This window comes from Scomber scombrus, chromosome 12 (assembly GCF_963691925.1).
Source record: "Scomber scombrus chromosome 12, fScoSco1.1, whole genome shotgun sequence".
Classification (NCBI taxonomy): Eukaryota; Metazoa; Chordata; class Actinopteri; order Scombriformes; family Scombridae; genus Scomber; species Scomber scombrus.
Window position 1 is genome coordinate 3,491,507 of NC_084981.1, and position 21,711 is coordinate 3,513,217.

The 21,711-nt window shown below is 38.6% G+C and overlaps 1 protein-coding gene across 1 annotated transcript in view; it reads right to left on the reverse strand.

Annotated features, from left to right (window-relative positions):
* slc24a3 (solute carrier family 24 member 3) overlaps nucleotides 1–21,711 on the reverse strand; it is a 90,985-nt gene that overhangs the window by 6,583 nt on the left and 62,691 nt on the right. The window contains exons 3-12 of the mRNA XM_062430323.1: nucleotides 8,367–8,443; nucleotides 4,553–4,627; nucleotides 4,238–4,322; nucleotides 3,046–3,149; nucleotides 2,364–2,438; nucleotides 2,232–2,257; nucleotides 2,078–2,131; nucleotides 1,834–1,961; nucleotides 1,265–1,425; nucleotides 24–264 (exon numbers count right to left, since the gene is read on the reverse strand). Coding sequence (XP_062286307.1) covers nucleotides 24–264; nucleotides 1,265–1,425; nucleotides 1,834–1,961; nucleotides 2,078–2,131; nucleotides 2,232–2,257; nucleotides 2,364–2,438; nucleotides 3,046–3,149; nucleotides 4,238–4,322; nucleotides 4,553–4,627; nucleotides 8,367–8,443 — 1,026 coding nt within the window. The remainder of the gene's footprint in view (nucleotides 1–23; nucleotides 265–1,264; nucleotides 1,426–1,833; nucleotides 1,962–2,077; nucleotides 2,132–2,231; nucleotides 2,258–2,363; nucleotides 2,439–3,045; nucleotides 3,150–4,237; nucleotides 4,323–4,552; nucleotides 4,628–8,366; nucleotides 8,444–21,711) is intronic.

Sequence of the window (21,711 nt, forward strand, 5' to 3'; positions counted from 1 at the left end):
AATATTCCATGTCCAGCTGGTACCTGGGCACTGGAAGGGTACAAATGGTCCCCCTCCATCCTCTTCTTCTTCCTCTTCATCGTTCTCGTTGTTCTCGTTGTCCTCGTTCTCCGTCTCGTTGCCCGCCTCGCCCTCGTCGCGATGAGCGTTGGCTCCCCTCTCCGCCCCGGACAGCCCGTTTTCTATTCCTCGCCTGCTCCCTCCTTTCACCGGGACGTCAGAGTCGCCGTTGGTCAAAGTCCGTGTGTTGATGAGACGCTGCCTCTGTATCACACACACACACACACACACACACACACACACACACACACGGTTACAGAAACACACACATCAATGCACACATGAGCTCTGATTGTGACTCCATTATTAAGACTGCAATAGCCATATGTTTTGTATGATTCATATAAAGTGTTATCGATAATGTTCTTAAAGTCGATTGTGATTTTGGAGTATTTCATTAACCTGTCAGAGTTTAGTAGGGTGATAAACTGTGAGCGGGAGTGTGGCAGGAGACGCAGGTGAAGGACTGAACTGTTTTCTACCACTGGTTTCACTCCTATAAATCCCTCCTTGGTCTCACCCCTACATATATCTCAGAACTTCTCACCCTTTACAACACAAACAGACCCCTCAGATCCTCCCACCTTTACATGTTGGCAGTGACCCATGGCCTTATCTGTAGCGGCCCCTCGGCTCTGGAACAGGCTGAGTCTGTAGATACTTTGCTTCTAAAGACTCACTTTTATTCTCTGGCTTTTAACTGTGTTTAATCTGTTTTATTTGTTATCTGATTTCTTTGCTTAAATGTTGTTCTATTTGGATTTTATGCTTGTATGCATACATACGCCTGCCTTTGTGAAGCACTGTGGTGCAAAGTCTGTTTGCTTCTTAAAGTGCTATATCAATAAAATAAGCTTGAAACTTGAAACTTGAAGATTTTATATGATTTTCATTTGTAAAACATCAAATAAAATGTAGTTATTCTTCTGGACACAGCATCTTGGTCTAGTCCTTGAAATATATTTAAAAAAACTAGTAATGTCTGGAATCCTCAGTGCTGAAGCTCATTTTTTGGCCGGCGCCTGGATGCAGCACCAGATTACCTAGTTAAAGAGTCTGTCTTTTCCCTCAGAGAAAAACACACTGCAGCCTGTTTCAAATTGGAAATGGCAGCAATCTTTTTTCAATCAAACGTGCAGCTGTAGTGCACCTGTGTGTTTGTGTTTGTGTGTGTGTGTGTGTGTGTGTGTGTGTGTATCCTCACCTCAGTGATGAGCATCCGTGAGGCCATGGTGAGGCGGGTTCTCGGGGAGAAGTGGCTGGTGATCATGATCCTCATGCCGGCCTCAGAGAAGGACAGCTGGTGGGGGTAAGCTGACAGCAGCTCGTCCACCATCAGCACCGACGGCTTCCTGTGGTGGTTCGCTGTAGACACACAAACACACATACAAACACATGTCATTATACAATATACATGATATGTATACCTGATGATCACTAGTAGACATGTTTGTGCACTCTCTACCATGTTTTATATATGTTTGCAAGAACATACAGTACATCTTAGTAGCACACTGACTGAATGTATTCCACACAGCTGGCTGCTTCACATTGAGTCATACAACTCAACAACATGTCTACATCTGACATTAAACCATTTCTATTATCTTTAATATGTATGTTTAGACTCCTATTCAGTCAGGTATTACTGCTATATAAAGTAAAGAGCTCCGAGGCTTTAGAGTAAATAAGAACTGTAGTACCTACTGTATAACTATAACATAATATACATAACATACAATAGGAAGAATCCCTATTAGACTAAAATCGTACCTTTCTTCAGTAGAACAGCAGTAGCATCACAGCCATCGTCCAGTTCAGCATTATTAGCTGCTCCGTTCCTCAAACTGGCCGAGTTCTTCTTCCGCCTCTCCAGAAAACGAACCACGTAGGAGTTCATCCTGGAAGACATCACATCCAACGCTTAACAATTGCACTCCCTGACTCATTTTCTCAATCAATGAACCATCCATCCTTTGTAAAAATCCAGGGTGTTTACACTCTGTGTCACACTTACTTCATGATCAAAATGTAGACGAAATACATCAGAATCAATGTGAGAGCTTCCCACCTGGAAAACACACCAAAAAATCAATTAACTGTGAATTATGTTGTAATCTGAGGATGTAAGTGATTGTTAAGCAATCAATACTTCCATAAATTCGACTTACCAAACAACCTTTTCATCATATATGAACTGTAATATGGAAGAGAGAAATTACAGAGAAGTGAAAATCATTGGACTCATCAAGATGGATCTTTTTTTTCTTTTTACAAGGTGTAGATATCAAGCTGTTCCTTACCACTATCAGAGCAGTGATAGACAGGGTGTAGTAGATAGAGTCTCTGAGCAGAGGCCAGCGGGATAGACGAATGACCTGGGAGACAAAAAGATAGACAGATAGACAGATAGAGGGAGAAAGAGTGAGACAGTAATAACATTTGTAGACACTGAACTACATTTTTTGGTCCTGTTGAGTAACACATCCCGCAAGGTACTTACTACTGTGCACTACTAACAAGATAAACCAGGCTTTGTGTGTGTGTGTGTGTGTGTTTAGGTCTTATGTAATACGCAATTTAAATTGGAAAAAAGAAATTCTTTCAAGTATGTTCCTCCTTTCCTTGTGGGATTACAGCGGTGAACGGGACACATATAATATTCTGACTCACACACTTTTGCTGCAAAATAACTGGAGTTCTGTAGAGAGGTGTGTGTGTGTGTGTGTGTGTGTGTGTGTGTGTGTGTGTGTGTGTGTGTGTGTAGTTTCCATCCAAGGTTTTTAATGTGAAACTGTGATGTATCAACTTAGACACACTGCTAAAAATGTTCAGTTGCTTGAGGCAGAGAATTAAAAAAATATCTCTTTTAAAAAAATTTTTTTTTTTTTTTTTAAAGAATGAATACTGCCAGAGGCTTGACACAGACAGGTCTGCTCTTTATTGTTCTCATGGATGAGTATTTTGTTTTGTTTTGTACTTTACCTGTACGGCGAATATCCCACACGCTCCAATAATGCAGAGGATGTTAAAGACGGCCGAGCCCACGATGGTGCCGACCCCGACGTCTCCTTTAGTGATGAACACTCCTGCGCACGCACACACACACACACACACACACACACACACACACTGATTACTGACCAGGACAAGCTGTTTGCTCACATTTCAGGGATGAATCTTGTTTGTTTTGGGGTTTTTTTGGTCGTATTGAGATAGTTCTGTATGTCTAAGTACGAAAGTAACACTGCTTATTGTAACAGAATAATAATACAGTTAAGATTAATAATAAATCTACTTATTATTATTCTTTAATTTGGTTTAAAAAGGGGCAGATATAAGCCAAAATATTGGGAACCAAAATACGCAAAAGCAATGAATAGGTTCTACCAAATTTAATTTAATTAACATATATCATTCCTGCTGCAAGAACTGCAATGTGGTCCAGTATCAATACACTTTCAACATCACTGTCTTTTTCTCCACTTCTCCACACTTCTTAATCTTCCTCCAGTGTTCAGGACAAATTACAAATGACAAATTTCATACATCATAAATATTTTGTTTTTCATTTGGTTGCCTGAAGGCCTCATGATTTCCTCCACTAGGATTTTGAACATATTCATTTGCTGCCAAAAATGACTGCCATAGGAAATGAATGGGTACACACACACACTCATCAACACACATAAGCACTCCATGTGAACTACACCTTCCAGACTAAACAATATATAATATCTTCTCACAGACCCCATGTATAAAGCTTTATTGGTGTCTGTGTTTCACATATAAGGGGGAGCAATGAACACTAGAGGAAGATTAAGTGACGCGCTAATACAAGTAAAACACAGTTATTTATGTTAATTGTTAAACAACAGTGTTGCAACTAAGCTGCTTTAGATACCTTACTGTGAGCTATAAGCATGTGTGTGTGTACATACATGCATGTACACACACACACATGCATATATTCTCTGCAGTGTTTTAAGCTACTGTATATTTCTGTGTTGCCTTATTTTATTCATTTTACTCAAATCAAATAAAGTGTACTATATGCTATGTGTGTGTGTGTGTGTGTGTGTGTGTGTGTGTGTGTGTGTGTGTGTGTGTGTGTGTGTGTGTGTGTGTGTGTGTGTGTCTGTGTGTGTGTGTGTGTGTGTGCATGCATCATTCTTACCAATGACAGAGGTGAACAGTTCTGGAGCTGAACTGCCTGCTGCCATGAAGGTCGCTCCTGCAACATCCTCACTCAGATGAAGACGCTGATGTTAAGAGAGTCACAGAGAGAGAGAGAGAGAGAGAGAGAGAGAGAGAGAGAGAGAGAGAGAGAGAGAGAGAGAGAGAGAGCGAGAGAGAGAGAAAAAGGAATGAACAAATGAAAGAAAAGCACATTCTGAACAGAAATGCCTCTCAAAGCATTACAGAGTAGAGTTCTTGTGTGGTGATGTAAGCTCAGGAGAAGTGCAGTAATATCCTGCAGTGCTTCTCTTACCTCACATATCTTGTCCAGTGAGGGGACAAAGTAGTCGTCACACACCAAGGCCAAGGCATAGAACATGTAGACTGCCTGCAGGGGCCAAAACACACACACACACACACACACACACACACACACACACACACACACACACACACACACACACACACACACACACACACACACACACACACACACACACACACACACACACACACACACACACACAGGTGAGGAATAACACTCACATGGTCAAGACACATGCTGAAAAATATTCTATATTAAAACTCCATTTTTCTCTGTTTAAAGTGGAATCACAGCTCCAGCCATCGTTCCCCTCTACACATGTCTCACACTTACAAGGCTTGATAATTATATTAGCTTTTAAATCAGCGTAAAACATACTTGTCCAGTTGAGTGTAAAATAACTGAGTCAAAGGATACAGCAGGGATGATGCTCTGATCAGACCTGTCAGTAGTCAAGGATGTTGCAGAGTGCTTGCAAAGTGTCTCATCTATTGGCCAACGCAGTGAGTGGCAAGTTACTCTAAATTCAATCCTGAAGCAGCACAAGCCTGAGTGGATGTAACCATGTTATTTACTGTAAAAGTAAGCCTAGCAGAGGAATGCATTAGTGAACTTGACTTTAGCTACATTACTGTTTATTTTGGTTTAGAGTGTGAATTAGTTCTTGATCTCTTCAGCAGCAGCAGCAGCAGGAGCAGCAGCAGCTGTGGTGCTGAAAGGACAGCAACAGTCTGTTCAACAGAGAGGGTAACAGGGCAGCACAGGGCAGTAAGTAATCTATTAGGTTTGGCTGTATAAATAAGATTTATTGTAGCACTCTGGGTGTGTAGGCTGTCAAAAATATATGAATGTGCTGTGTTAAATCATTGGGAAAACACAGCTTTGTGAGCAAGTGAACAAATACACAGCAGCCAGTTTCAAACACTATAAGACAAAGTAAAGCAGAGCATATTTTGTTTATTTGAAGGCTGTTCAGTTGTACAAATGTACTGTTTTAACTATTTGACTACAAACTTGTTATTATGTAAGTATAAAAGGGGTATTTACAAGGTATAAAGTATCTGTTGAAGTGATGATGATAGAATGTATACTGTAGAGAAATAAACAGATCAGGGCTCCACAAACACGTAAATTTAGTATATAAGTATAAAATAACATAACTGCTGTTTGGCATGTACAGCAGGGTGTGGTGTCTGAATCCTCAGACAGTCAGTGAGTGTGTCCTCACATCCCACATAAGCCTCTGCTCAACATCTGCCAAACTTGTCCACATTACAACACGCTGGTAGTCGGCTCATTGCGAGGTTACACTTTAGTGGAGTCTGTGTGTGTGTGTGTGTGTTGTGACGGGCAATTCTTTGAATTCTCAAATTCTTGCTGCTATGTGCCTTGACTACAGAGATAAGCAGGCAATTCTTTGAAACACATTGACTTGTAACCCAGGTTATATAATCTATTTTAGTAAAAATGTAACTTGATTATGAAAAGGTGTTACATACAAATCTGTTCAATCATATTAAGAACATGTACAGAAAAGTGTTTAAAAGTGCAGTGTGTAGGATTTAGTACCATCTAGCAGAGCAGTATGATTTAATTAGTGTATAATCCCCTGTAATGAGAAGCTTTGTGTTCTTGTTACCTTGGAGATCTGTTTTTTGTAATAGGGGACCTTTATATCTAGATAGGGAGTGGGTCCTCTTCTACAGACCGCCATGTTTATACAATAAGCCAGAAAGAACAAACCAAACACTAAATCTAGAGAGGGTCTTGTTTTTTTTTTTTGAGCAAGTTTTGTGACCACTGTAATTTTTTTGACATGCTTGGAAGGGGCAGGGGGTATACACGTTGTTGCAATATGCCACCTCACCACTAGATGGCACTAAAGCCCACACACCGTACCTCTAAAAAAATTGGAGATAAAGATAATCCTCTGAAATTTGAGACTACTATGTTCTTGTTGGTAATGTGATTTTACCATTACTAATGTTTGATTAGCTCTAATTGTTATTCTCCAGATAATACAGAGTACAATGAGAGAATCTGACTAGATCTAAGCTTTTGTTTTATCATCCTGTGTTCCAGATTAGAAGCTTGAATGTGAGTTCTGACTACAGGTCAGGTTTTGTAGACCTAACTGAAGTTTGAATCTGGATGTTTGATGACAAGCTACAACCCAATGGAGCAGAACTACAAACTCAATTGCACACAGAAGACTGAAACACCGGATTTCAAGGATTTTCTCTCTACACATGCATGATCAACTCATTCTACAGTGTGTTAAGATGAACAATTTCCATTTCCACAGTGGTATCAGCTAGTTGTAGATGTTGGACACAAGGACTTAGTTCATATCAGTGACTAAAATGAGTGAAGGAAATTGGGATCTAACTGAATCTTGAATCTAGAGACTTGTTAGTACATTCAAATTTTGTGTATTTTTTTCAATTATCTGGGAAATAACTGTGTATTCTTTTATTTTCTACTTTTCTTTACACCTTTTTTGTCTATTTGTGTCAGAGTGTTGATTTTGGTGTATTGTTTGATTCATCCAGACTCCACAGTCGATCTTCTTAACTATACCCATAGTATATTCTGTAAAACCTTTATTATATTTTATAGCTTATTATATTTTATATCTTCTGGGAAATGGTTACAGACTGGACTTAATTCTCCTGTTTGAGTATATTTTGTCATATTCGACTATTATGCATAGTGTACATTTCCACAGCGGCATTATACAACTACAGTAGAGCCTGACCGATATATCGGTCAACCAATATTATCGGCCGATATTGGCCTATCACAGATATATCGGTATTTGTGTTTATTCCATCGGATATGTGCCTCTTTTTTTCTTCTTTTTTAAAGATACTGTATATAGGCTGTATTTTATGTATATTTGATCCTTTTTCCTAATTGAAGTTTAATTTATACATATTAAACTCACAGTGAAGTTTACTGTTACAGAGCACTGATCGGCTGATATATCAATATCGGAATTTTTTCATTCCCTAATATCGGTATTGGCATCAGCCCCAAAAATCCAGTATCGGTTGGGCCCTAAACAACAGACTATATATTGTACTATTGGCCAGATAAAACTGTTAAGGGGGCCCCCGGGGAAAGAAATCTGCTGTTGGGGCTTCAACTGACCCCTGCCCCTCTCCTCCACATACTACTGTACTCTGTGCAATGTATATGTTAACAATCATATGTTGTCATTGAGTCCATTACGACCAATATTCCACTGCTGGAATAATACTTAATTTGTGTTCATTTTTTGTATTTTTCCAACTTGATTTAGGAATATTCACTGTTTGAGTTTAAATACTAAAGCAGTAAAACTAGATTTTGACACAGGGTCACTCGATCATTTGACATGCAGTGAACATGGGGCTTTACAGGTCTCCTGTATGCTATATCTGTATATAGTGTTCAGTATATTTAATAACAGAGCAATTTGCATAGTGATTTGCTGCTGCATAAAAAGCCTTGAAGACACATCTCAGCACTGATGAAGCACCGGCAGGAGGAAATATCAGCAGTAATTATTATTCATCAGTTGGCATTTTTTTAAGTCTTTTTTCAAACTGTGTATTATTAAAGAGCTTTTTTCTTGCAATCTCAGCTTCCCTGTTTCCTTCTCAGAGGCCTTTTTCCAATGTTATATCATTGATTTAAACCTCCACAAATGAAGAAAGCAAGAGCTACTTTGGAAATGCAGTGACTATATCAAACCGTAAGTGTGTGAGTGTGAGTGTGTGTGTGTGTGTGTGTGTGCAGTCGTGCAGGTGACACTCACACAGAGGACATGCAGGCCCACTGCTCCATCAACGCGCTCCTTGTTGGTGAAGTAATCCCTGGGGAACTCATGGATCGCTGCAGGGGGAGAAAGAAAACAAACACACACATGCTGAAACACTGGGAGAAAGAAAGGACAAAATAAATATGAACTGCAGGTGAAGGAAGATGTCCTGAGGGGACTCATGTGGAACGTCTCATCAAGCAAACAACCGCACATAAATAAACAAACAAATAAAATCAAGGAGCAGATACAAGTCAAATGGACGACTGAGCTCGACTGAACTTAACATCCAGTAAGGAGGAGAAGAAACAGTGGTGCAACAGTGAATTCAAATTAGTCTCTCTCTCTCTCTCTCTGTGTGTGTGTGTGTGTGTGTGTGAGAATCAGATGATAAACACTGAGGAACTGAAGTCATGTCTCATTTTTCATTAATTGTTTCATCTCCTTCATGATCATCTTCATCTCTAAATGCCAATTATGACAAAACATTCCCAGAGCCAGTAAAAGACAAAGAATAAAAAGCAGATGTAAATCAATACACACACATTAGTTTGATTAAAATAAAAAAACTATGTATATTAAAAAGAATGTCAGTTATTGCTTCAGAATAAAAACAATTTTTTTTGAAGAAGAAGAATAGGTAACAGAACATAATAAAAACCAGGTCTGGGCACATTTGAGTAGCTAATACAACTAAATCAAGACAGACCAATAGGCAAGAGGTCACTAATAGGTGGACCGTGGTCCGGATCCCGACCCAGACTGTCCTAATCCAGACCTGGACCTGTAACTGATGGAATATTGAGGATTGTTAAATTTTGTCCAAGCGTTTCTATTTTAACAGCTGCAGCTTCTCCAGCTATTACGGTAAAAGTGGAGCGGCCCTCAGAAACTCACAGACCATTGTGCATAGAGAATCTTCTCATGTGACGCTAATCAGCCAATTGAATCCATGCATTCGGACACGCGGAGACACTCTTATTTATTTGAATCCCGCAAGTTGAGTGTAAATACTAATAAATGAATTCTACTGTATTGATGAGACAGTCTACAATCTAGCCACTAGACAAAGCTGCTGATGGAACTACAATGCTACTTCAATGTACTGAAAAATAACACGGACATGATGATGTTCTTGAGGAAATTTTCACAAATTGGACCTCAGTGAATTTTAATTGAACACCCCTGCAATAGGCTTTCAGCAAAATGTGACTTTGTCAGACTCTTCTAGCCAAGTCCAAATTCTAGTCTGGGTGAACCTAGTGGATGGTGAGACAGCTGGTGGACTTATGGTATCAATGGTTTATCATCATCATCATCATCATCATCTGTATCTACTGTATCTACTGTTGCAGATCCATTCATACCAAATATCTGCTTTCGTTGATCAAACCAGCTAAATCTATTTGACTTTGTTGTATTATTTTTCTGTTCACAGTTACAACAGAAGTGAGGCTTCTTACAAGCAGAAAACAGCAGCTTTCACTCAGTACAAAGAACAAATGCAGTTCCAGTCTGTGCTCTCCCTAATGTTATTATAGTGACCAACAGCAACTTCAGAAATATCCTGCCAAACCCAACTTGCAGTGAGATTTTAGAGTTCCAGGATTTGAAAGTTAGTTATAATAGTAATTAGTTGTTAATAGTTTAGTCAGCAGTGATTTTTATAATCAATTATTTAGACGAAACACTATAAATTAATCATGAATCAAGACAACAATATGCTAATTAATCCGTGATGGAAATAATCATTCAGTATGCAGAGCGTTAGATTTTTGAGTGTGCTGTTAAATCATACTAGAGCTGAGGTGAAGCAGGAGCTTCTGGGTTCCACAAGTAAGAACACCTCACTCAAAATCCTTCTGTGTTATTACTACAGCCTGACTGATACTTGAGTTTTCGAGCCGATGATGATACTGATATTAGGGAAAATGAAAATTCTGATTTCAATATATTGGCAGATAATCTTATATATGTAGAATATAAACACAGTTTTTGCAATGATTCCTCAAATGTGGTTATCAAACACTTGTGACAAAGATATGTAATGGAGGCATGACATTTTACAGTTTAACAATAAACTGTATTGTATAAACTGACATCTGGCAATTAAATAATTATAAAATAATCTAAATTTTAAAAAAACAGAACAGAACACCAATATTTGCCTATATAACTTATATAGGCAAATATTGGTGCATATTGGACAACATATGCTGATACCAATATATTCATGAGAGGCCAATATTGGCTGATAATATCGGCTGACTGATATATTGTTTGGGTTCTATTAATTAAAAAAAAAGTTTTTATTAATAACACAAATAACTGACAATCTACACCTGGAAAAGAGAGTCATGTTGTCTGGTATTCCATATGTTTTAATACACAATAAGGACAATAATTAAAAAAAAAAAAAAAAAAGGTTATTCAATGAGGTTTAAGTGTAGACTTAAAGTGAATACTCGTGATATCTGCATAATAGATATTAGTAGATAATAGAGAATACAAGATTTGATAGACAATTTCAACCAAATTAAAATTACTTTTTTTTGTATGTTCACAAAATAATTCTTCTTTAACTTAAACTTAAATTGTGACATCAGAAAGGTTTGTAGAAGCAGCAGCTGCAGTAGCAAACTCCAGTAAAGTGATTTTCTCAGAAAGACAGAGGAAAGCTGATTGTGAGATTGCTTTGAGCCTTGAAGCTACATCAGGACTTTGTCTCTCTCTCATCTTCCACATCTAAATGAACAAAAATGTATTTATTGAAGAGTTGAATTGACGGTGTCGTTCCACAGTTACAGCTATTGAATTATATCACATTTAGTCTTTCAGAATTTCAAAAATTGATTTCAAAATCAACATCTTCCTGCACGTTGTGTGATTATTTGGTGTCAGTTCTGGGGTGAAAAACCTGAACCACATCAGGCAATAACCCAGAGATGAAATCAAACGCTCCACACATGCTCAGCGTGAAGCCGCTCTGAGTGAAATATCACTTTGACACCACTCTGTCCCTCCATCTTTGACCTGACAGAAGTGACACCACCAATCCATCACTGCCACACAATAGTGGCCAATCACAACATGCCATAATATGCCGTGTATTCATTCACAGCCATCATGTGCATTTCCTGTTGCATTGGAGTCTGCACACGAGCGGCCGGGCTAAAATTAGCCTCAGCCTGGCGTCACCATGTGTGTGTGTGTGATTTGTGCACTGTATGTTTCTTCGCTCTGTGTGTGTGTGTGTGTGTGTGTGTGTGTTTGTGCGTGAGCTTGTGTAACGTGAAGGCAACCCAATGTGCAGTGACATTCTCTCTCTCAACAGCCGAGAGCTTGTGAGTCAGGCGGCTTCAGCTTCAGCCTGCCCTGTGTGGCCCAAACACAACACTGGCCTGTCTGCTCATAGGAACTGACAGGAGCACAGAGAGAGAAAAGGAGAGAGAGAAAGAGAGGAGAGAGAGAGAGGGAGAGTGGAGAGTGCTATTGAAGCTGGTCGCAGTAAGAAAAAAATAGCTAGAAAGAACAAAGAGAATTTGTACCCATTGTGGAACAGGAGAAGTTGAGACAGAAAATTCATTTCCAAGTTAACAAGAAGAAATTAGAAAAAAATTTCTTCGTCAAATTCAATCAGAAAATCCCAAAAGACGGACTGATTGAAACCCTGCTGTGAGAAGACAGCAGAGTGTAACAGTAGAACTGGCAGGAGAATATGTTACTGCATGTCACAAAGCAAGACATAGTTCAATGTAACTGACTTTTTACTTTCTTTTTTTTTTTTTTTAATTTTATTTTCGCTTTTCCTTTCTTATATTTTGTTGTTTACTATTCATACTCTATTGTTTGTGATTTGTTTTCCTGATTTTTTTTGGGTTTTGGCAATATGTTTGATCCACAATGTCATGCCAATAAAACCAATTAAATTGAACAGTTAAATTGAGAGAGAGAGAGAGAGAGAGAGAGAGAGAGAGAGAGAGAGAGAGAGAGTAACAGCAAAGAAGAAAAACATTTTATTCTTGTCTGAGCAGTATTGTAAAACCATTAAATGTCTCTATAGACTAGTTAAAAAAATAGAAAAACATTAATACAAAAAAAAGAATAAACAACAATAAATAAACAGTAATAAAAAATAAATAAAGACATTTTAGTAACATGATGTACAATGGTAATATTGGTGTTGAGTGTTATGTTTTCTCTGGAAAGTAGACACTACTGCATGTGTGTTTACAAAGTTTCGTTGGGCTACGTGCTACATCGTACATATAGCACAACAAGCTAACGGAGTGGTGTCTGCCACATGGAACTACTCTCCAGAGACTGGAAACGTGAAGGCTGTTATTAGTCTTTGGAGTCTTTTTCCTAATCAAACTACCATGACCGTTATCTTTGTAATGAAGGAACTGTGAACTGGTGCAGCAGTGTGGCTCACTGAGGGGTTATTAAGAGTTTTTGGACTACAATGGAGGGTCTACATCACAGGGGAATAGGATATATCCCACAGACAATAAGTTCATTGTAGGATGGGCGATTCCTCCACAAATGAGCATCAGATTCTTTTTCACACGTTGGTTACTGAACAGTGCTCAAGATTCAAAAAAACATTACTGTCTATCACACAATGACAGAAATGTGTCTTTTTAGGGGTTCACAAACAACATAAAACATGTACCACTGAAAGACTTAAAACACTTAACAATTCAATAAATAAACTAAAGCAGGTGTTAAAAAGCAGTGACAGTCTATCTGGACTTGTTTAAAACAGTAAAACCAAACTCATTTCATAGCTGAAAAGCAAACAGTTGATGTTGTGTAGAAGTGTTGATATATTTGGCCAACGCAGCACGCCAGAGCTGACATCACGCTAGCTAGCACCATGACAGAAGTCACTGCTACCAGTTAGCAGGTGAGCTAACGGCTAAACGGTGGCATTTAACTGCAGCCCAGCTGTCAGGTTAACATGATGTGCAGCAGGTGAGTTTCCTAGCAGGACATTAAAACTGCTGTACTTTTCACCACCAAACTGGAGATGGGGTATGAGGCTCTCACCACGTTGGTACTGTTACCTGTTAGCTTCCTGTTAGCTTCCTGTTAGCTTCCTGCTAGCAGCCTGCGCTGCTGAACTGATACAAAGTGCACTGCAGAACGAAACTACAGATCATGGAGACATTTTAATCATTCACGTTATAATATTATCATATCGCACACCTTTAGTTCTTTGTTAGTTTAGGTCTGTACATGAGATCTGTATTGACAATAAGAAGAATGTAGAAAATTGCCATATTATCCTGGCTCTGTCCAACAGGGACCTACTAACACCTGTCAAACAGTCATGAAAACAGGTATGTAAAGGAAAAAGTGATTGGTTTTAGTTTTCTTAACTATAAAAAAATATATAAATTATATAATAATTATAAATATAAAATGCTAATACATCCTTTTTTGAACTGTTATGATTATGACTGTGTAACTTGATAAGAGCATCATCTGAACGCCTCAGATGTCAAATACAGAGTCACACAGTAAGACGTGCTTATCTACTCTGCTGGTAAAAATCTGTCAGAAAATGGCTCTGGTGTCGTTGCCAGGCCATTTCCAGCACTGGAATGTGTTTCCCACTGAACCTTCACAGCCAGGACAGCCTGTGCCAAGAATAGTGCAACACACACACACACACACACACACACGCACAATATGGGCAAAAACAGGCAAAGCACACTGCTGCCTGTGAAACATGCAGGGAAGAAAACAATTAAGTTCAGTCTCTGTATCATCTCACATCTGACACTTATTGTGTGCATACTCATACACACATTTATACCTACACAAAAACACACTCACACCAACACACCAGGCTCCATAGATACTGATGAGACTCCGCTTTAACGATCCCACAGCCCTCCTGAAATAACAACAACAACAGTCTCAGCCCGCTGGCGTGACTGGTCCTTTTGGAGCGCCAATGAGAAAGTCTTTGTGTTTTCAATTCACAGATTAGAGGCTCACTGAACCTGGCCAATGCAGGCATGGACACAGGCCAACTCTATGTGTGTGTGTGTGTGTGTGTGTGTGTGTGTGTGTGTGTGTGTGTGTGTGTGTCACAGGCCATCGCCACAAAGCTGTCCTTTCTCTTTCCTTTCACCTCAACCTGGCACTGATACAGACGCTTCCTGAGGGGGGGGGGGGGCAGGCAACATACCATGAAATATCTACTGTTCACACACACACACACACACACACACACACACACACACACACACACACACACACACACACACACACACACAAGGTGTGTGGTTCTGTTGGAGGAGCAAAGTTTATATAGTTGTTAAAGTCTTTATCTATTTTTTTAAGCACAGTGGAACATCCCAAGTCCTGGTGCCAAACCATAAATTGTGACATTTCAATTTTCAATTTGAGCCTCATGTTGTTACAAAGAATAAACTCAACAGTGTGAAATGAGTATACTTTCATATACTACATATTATATACTACAATTGTGCAGTACATCCCAAATCAGATTTTTTGTGGTTAGTTTGGTGACCCATGTTTGATGATACATGTTTTGACCACTAGAGGCAGCAAACATGTTGCGAGTGGCTACTTTAATGGTTGGAAATACGACAGAAGTGACAGGATTGATTGATATGTTTAGATTGTTCTAAAAGTATATGGATTCACCTCATTTGGTAACACGTATGATCACAGCTGCAGTCTACTTTTCATACATCAGCGAAAAGATTCAAATATCTAGGTAATGTTAATTTCATGCTATGTAAACCTCCTGTTGTCTTCCCGTCAACCGTGCAACTTTTGTCCTCCTGGTTTAAAAGTGACATGGATTCTGATGATTTAGTATTAAAAAATAATTAAAAGATTTGCAACTTGACTTTTACATTAACACAGTGACTCCCTGCTTCACTGATTTTAGTCTCGGAATGATTTTATATCTTTCTCCAAGTAAAAAAAAAAAAGTGCTTACAATTTTAAACAGAATATTTTCCTGACAGCATATAACCTTTGAATCAATCTGACAGCAGCCAATCATGTTGTGAGAACAGGAAGGTAAAGTGTGTTTGTTGGTGCAGATCAGACAGACAGAGAACAGATGATAACATTCAGACACCAAACACCTTTAAATGATGATAGTTATTTGAAATGAATGAAATCTTAAATGTGTTCTGTATTTATGCTAATCTATAGTAATTGTTTCAAACATTTTAGTGGCAAATGTATAGAACACAAGACTAAAGAGAAACAACGTACTGTAAGAATTAATTAATTAATATACTGTAAATGACTTATAGCAGCTCATGTCCACTGCTATACGATTTGACGAGTTTTAATCCGAAATATTCCACGTTGAGTTTTCATAACTCATTCAATAACTGATCTTTTTGTTGAGCTGACAGCATCAGAATATCTCACTCATATTTCCTCACATATAGGCTTCCTCCTGTGGGAAGAAACACGTGCTCACAATTCTAAAATAGTGTCTTCTCTTCAAACAATATTCAAAAGTTCAGCAGCAGGAAGGATTTTCAGACACGTGCCGACAGTCTGGTTGACTTAAAACACGATGACATATATATCACCTCTGTAAAGGAGCAGGAGTTTTTTTATGCTTTTATTAGATACTTTAGTTTTAGTTGATTTCGTTCATTTTTTAAATGGTTGTAATTCAAATGCTCAAAGTTCTTGCTTTCTTCATTCATCATCAAACATACAGAAACATACTGTAACACCTTAAATAGATGCCTTTGTACATAACATGCACCACACATTAAATCTATGGAGTGTGTTGCTCATTTTTTAGCTCTTTTTCAAGTATATCTTCCACATATTTACTCCTTTAACTGATAAACATCTTTGCTTTACATCTGTTCTAATCTGTGTTTTAGTAAACATGCAGGTTCCTCTTAGTTCATTATGACTAATTCAAATTTGGAACAGCCTCTGGATACAGCCTGGAAGCATCTTATTTTTGAGTTTATACATTCATTGTCCATGAACTTTTCTAATATTAGATCAGAGAGATGCAACAAAGACCACCTGCTAAACCTGAACTAAGGACATTGTGGTTTATGATCAATAATCAATATGTGTGTATGGATTTGAATCCTTTGTGGACAAGGAGTTCTCAGCTGATGACAATGACAAATACAAATTAAAGACACGTAAGTCAAAAATGGACTTCGACATGAGGAAACTCTTCAGCATTACAGCTTTAAAACCTGGAGACAAACTTGTGTCTTTAACCTCTGACCCTCTTGTAGTTCTGATTGCATATCACGATGGCATCACATGTTTGATGCGGCCGCTGTCCTCTGCCACTCTGCTGGATAAAAGCTTCTGCTAAGTGCTTCACAACACAAATGTACATTGTCAACATCTCAAAAACCAGAATCAGTCACATATGAGCATCCAACATGATTGAGGATTAGTACGGTGGCTGATGGCCGATAGCTGAGGCGGCCCGGGCCGCGACGTCACCCTCTCGTATCGCGCTAATCTCGTTAAATATTCTGTGAAAAAGTGCGTGTCAAACAGTGAGTGAGACAAAAGTGTTGCATAATCTGAGGATTTAGAAAAAAGAAAAAAAAAATCAATGTGATTTACAGTAGCTGCTGCATTAAAACCCTTTCTGGAAATGTATAATCGGAGTTAGGGGAAGGGGGGTATTTGGATGGGTAAAGTGCCGTCTGCAGCTTCTCTCTGAGGGGCTTTTTACAGTATGGGATGAAGGGAGCAGAAAGTTAAAAAAAAAAAAAAAAAAAAAGGGGATGGACAGATTGTTGTTAGTCAGTATTAGAGAAACTGAGTCTTTGGTGGCCTCGGATCAACATTGGGAGAGGCACCAGGATGATGATTGGATTTTTTTGTGGCTTCAATATTTCAAAATAAATGACAAAGAACAAGTTTTAAAAAAGACGCAACAGCACAGAAACTCAATGAGAAAAAGCTCATATGTTGTAAGCAGCTCAAATTGAAGTGTAGATACTTTCACACACTTTCACAAAAGGAGAATCTTGTTTTTTTTTTCTATATCTGGAGCTAAACATCACATTATTTCGTTAGAGATGAGCAGTCCTGGGCTCAGTCTCCTTATCCGAGCTCACAGGCGGTTAAACACTCCTCCGCTGCAGGGATGTGTTGAAGCTTAACGTCGTCTAATTGAAAACGTGAATGGGAGCGCGCAGGGTTAATCACACTATCTAACCCAATCCTCTTCTTCTTCTGCTACTGTGTGAGCATGTGTGTAAATGTGCAGATCTTCACACATATGACCTTTAAATAACTTGTGACTAATAGCCTGCATTGTGCTGTGATACACTGACTCTGGATATAAACAGGTTCAGATGGATAGAGGATGATAAAAGCTGAACAAAAGTAGCATGAAAGGTGCCTGATCGTCAATGACTGCATGTCTGAACTTGAATTTTAAAATCTCATTTATGATCCACTTTGCATTGAGTGGGAACAACACAGGAGATATGACTTCCTCACTGCTGTTTCAACTACTTTCAGCTGTGGAGAGCTCAATCTTTGAAATAGCCTCTTTAATAGCAAAATTAGACTCAGGTATATTCATTCTGTCATTCTGACATCACCAATATTACTCCTGTACATTATGTTACTATTTTTTAACAATAGTTTTCTTCTTTTTTTAAATTCTTTATTCCTTTTATTGATATCCTTTCTATTTTTTACTATCCAATTCACTGCTGCGATACAGTTAACATTGAGGATCCATCGAAGGACGAATAAAGGATTATCTTATCTTATCTTAACCAACATGTTTTAACATGTATAAAAAATACTTTGTACTTTGAATAATCATTTTTGTCTATTATGAATGTTACACCAAATGATTTCTCCTCCTTCTCCCCCATTAAAACTCTAAAATCCATGAATATGCTATTCTATTTTAACCTGAACTATTTCTGTTATTGTCTTATTTTTATTGATTTATTAATTATTTTATTTTCTCTCATTTATATTACTTTATTTAAATTATTTAAACATTTTTATCAATTTTTTCTTCTGAATTTGCTCTTTTGTTTTTGTTCTTTATGTTGTCCTCAGTCTACACTTGTTCTGTCTTATCAGCTTGTCACTTTACTGTGAACTACATTAACATGAATGAACACTGCTATATAAATAAAGTTTGATTGATTGATATGCTTGATGTCACCATGTGCTTTTCTATTACTATTTTTAAAAAAGATTTATTTTGGGTTTTTTTTGCCTTCATTTCACAGGGGATGGCATAGAGGCAGACAGGAAACAGAGAGAGGGGGGGGGGGGGGGGGGGTGACCTGCAGCAAAGGTCCCTTGCCAGAATCAAACCAGGGATGCTGCCTTAGTGTGGCATGCACCTTAACCACTCAGCTACCAAGGCACTCCTACTATTAATATTAATGTTGTTGTATTTTTCTTATTATCATCATTCTGATTTCTGTTTAATTGTTGGACATAAGTTAACCCTAACCCTGCTTCAATGTAAAATCCATGCTCACTGTTTGTGCACTGGAGGCTTCACTTCCTCCTATCACACCTGTGTAAGTTGCTGGTTACTGGACCACGATTGGCTCCAAATTAGGATGTCACATATTCTGCTCATAGGTACATATGTTATACTTGTGATTTAAGAGTTTAAGACTTTCCAATCTGCACATGTATGAACTCTAGAGGAGATGCTGAGGAGACTCAATGGACACCAGTTGAAAATGAGTCTTTTGGTAGATTTGTAGAGATTTTGCTTTATTTTCCTTTTAGCGATAAACACACTAAATGAAGAAGTGAATATTTATAAAATGAATTACTGTATGAAAAAAAAGTATTAAACCACTGCTTGGATTTCGTTGAGTTATCAGACTAGAGTACTAGGAGGCAGTCTTCACATGGGAAGGATACACCAACTACCCAACACACACACACACACAGGCAGTTGTCAAATCCCTGAGCTGTGTGAGATCAATGTGGATTGACCCGAGCGGAGACGGACGGCTCGTCACTCCAGGGGCAGAGAAACAACAGTCGACCCTCCTCCACCACTACCCCCCCCCCCCCCCCCCCCCAACACCCCCCCACCCAACACTTACGTAATACCATGAGCATTACATAAGAGCTCTGTGGCTCCAATAGAGACGTACCAAAAGAGAGAGACAGAGAATCCTCCAAATCCTATACATCATGTGATATACGAGTGTTTTAAGAGCAGCAGAAAAGACGCCGCTTTATGCAGATGACAGATGGCTTTTCGTCCATCTATGACAAAGCATGCTTTAGCATCTGTTGTGATTGACACACACACACGCACACTCACACACAGAAACAAACAACAGCTACTACAGGCCCTTCTGTCACAGGACGACTGTGTTATGTTGGCTTTTCTGCTTTGTTTTTAGCATTTGATGAATTTTCTCAAGACTGACCTCATGGTGACTTTCTATATATGAGGAAGTTATTCATTGGTTGGTGTCGGTCACGCTCTTGTTTAAGAGTCATTATAATGGTGGAATAACATATCACTATCATTTTAATATTTTTATCATCTTTATAATTAACACACAAAAACAGACATAATACCATATAGCTAAAAAAAAGAGATAAATGGTGATATAATATATACCATATACTAAGGAATGATAGGTTATTATACTGAATATATTATGTACAAATGTATACCTGGTAATAAAGGGTCAGTGTTAATGAACCTGCACACCTGCACAGGTGTTTCCACTGCTGGCTAATTAAGCTTCTGCTCAGGTTGATGAAGGTGGAACATTACCAGACTTCATGATCCAATAGGAGAGGCAGATGTGATGTCAGGCAGGAGTTCCAATCAGCCTCAATAAGTAACACCTGTGCAGGGGGAACTGTGGCCTTTCATTATGTGCTCTAGTGAGATTGTATTGTTTGGTTAGTGACAAATAAAGAAAAAATAGCTGTTGGAACTTTGCCAACATTGACACTGATACTACAGATATCTACAGCTCTGGTTACACTTTCTCTCCATTTAGATCAGAGGTGTCCAAACTGTTCCATAAAGGTTCATGAGGATGCAGGTTTTCATTCCAACCAATCAGGAGCACACCAGGCTTGACCCATTTAATCAACTGATTTCAGTCTTCAGACAGCTGATTGATCCAATCGTGTGCTCTTGATTGGTTGGAAGAAAAACCTGCAAACACACGACCCTTTATGAAATAGTTTGGACATATTTGATTTAGAGAATAGCAACTTTTTAGAAAGAGCAAAGACTATGACTAGTAACTTATTATAGTTAATTACTCTGGAAAATACTATTAAACATAATACTGTTTGTCACATTGTCAACAGTAGTTATCTGGAAACACATTCCTATTACAGACATAGCAACAGGTTCATGATGTGTCCTTTACTTCTCACTGATACAGTACACACACACACACACACATACATACACACACACGTATGCCAGTCTTGCTGCTAGTTCCCCTAATCCAAAAAGATGGCAGTTTAATGCACTGGGAGTTAAGCGCAGCACTAAAGGCTCAGACCCTGACAAAGTGCCATGCTGACAGTGTCATTTAGCTTCAGTGTTTTAATGCAAACTGTCTTTGCATCATGTATTTATTCTCTGAACTGAAGCAGCTTAAGACGGACGCGCTCGGCACGAGGGAGAAATATGATGTAAGTTGAAAATGTTCGACCCCGTGGCCTCGAGCCTGCTGTTGGTTAACAGTTTAGTGCATAAGAAAGCATCCGACTACACACACATACAAACACATACTGTATACACAAACGGCAGCATGTGGTTGCATTTATTTTCTGCCACAAGTGCTTACAAGTAAGTGGGTGGTATTACCTAACACTTCGGACATTCGTCAGTGGGGAGAAAAAAAAAAGTGTAGAAATTAGAGAAAATGAGGGGGAAGCACGAAAAGAGGTTTGACTCTATTTACAACATTTTCCTGCAAATCGCCCACTAACATCAGTGTTAAATAAATACAAATAAACATGTCTTTATAGTGGCTCATAATGTCTGCAGCAAAGCTATGTAAAAAAAAAAAGAAGAAGAAAAACAAGGAATCTCTTTAACAGGAAACAGAGAAAAAAATGTAATTAAAAGCAAAACGAGGAAAAGAAGAATGGAAGACAGGAGGAGGAAAGTAAACCGGGGGATAAAAAGGAGTGAAACATCCAGGTTGAGCTGCCCTCCGCTCTGTTCCTCTATAAACTGCTCCTCTGACTGTCTGAAGCCTCAGGACACAATTAGCACCAGAGGTGGCTCAGTGAGGGGGGCGCAGGGTTCATACTAGCCCACCATTGAGCCACAGTAGCTGGGCAACTA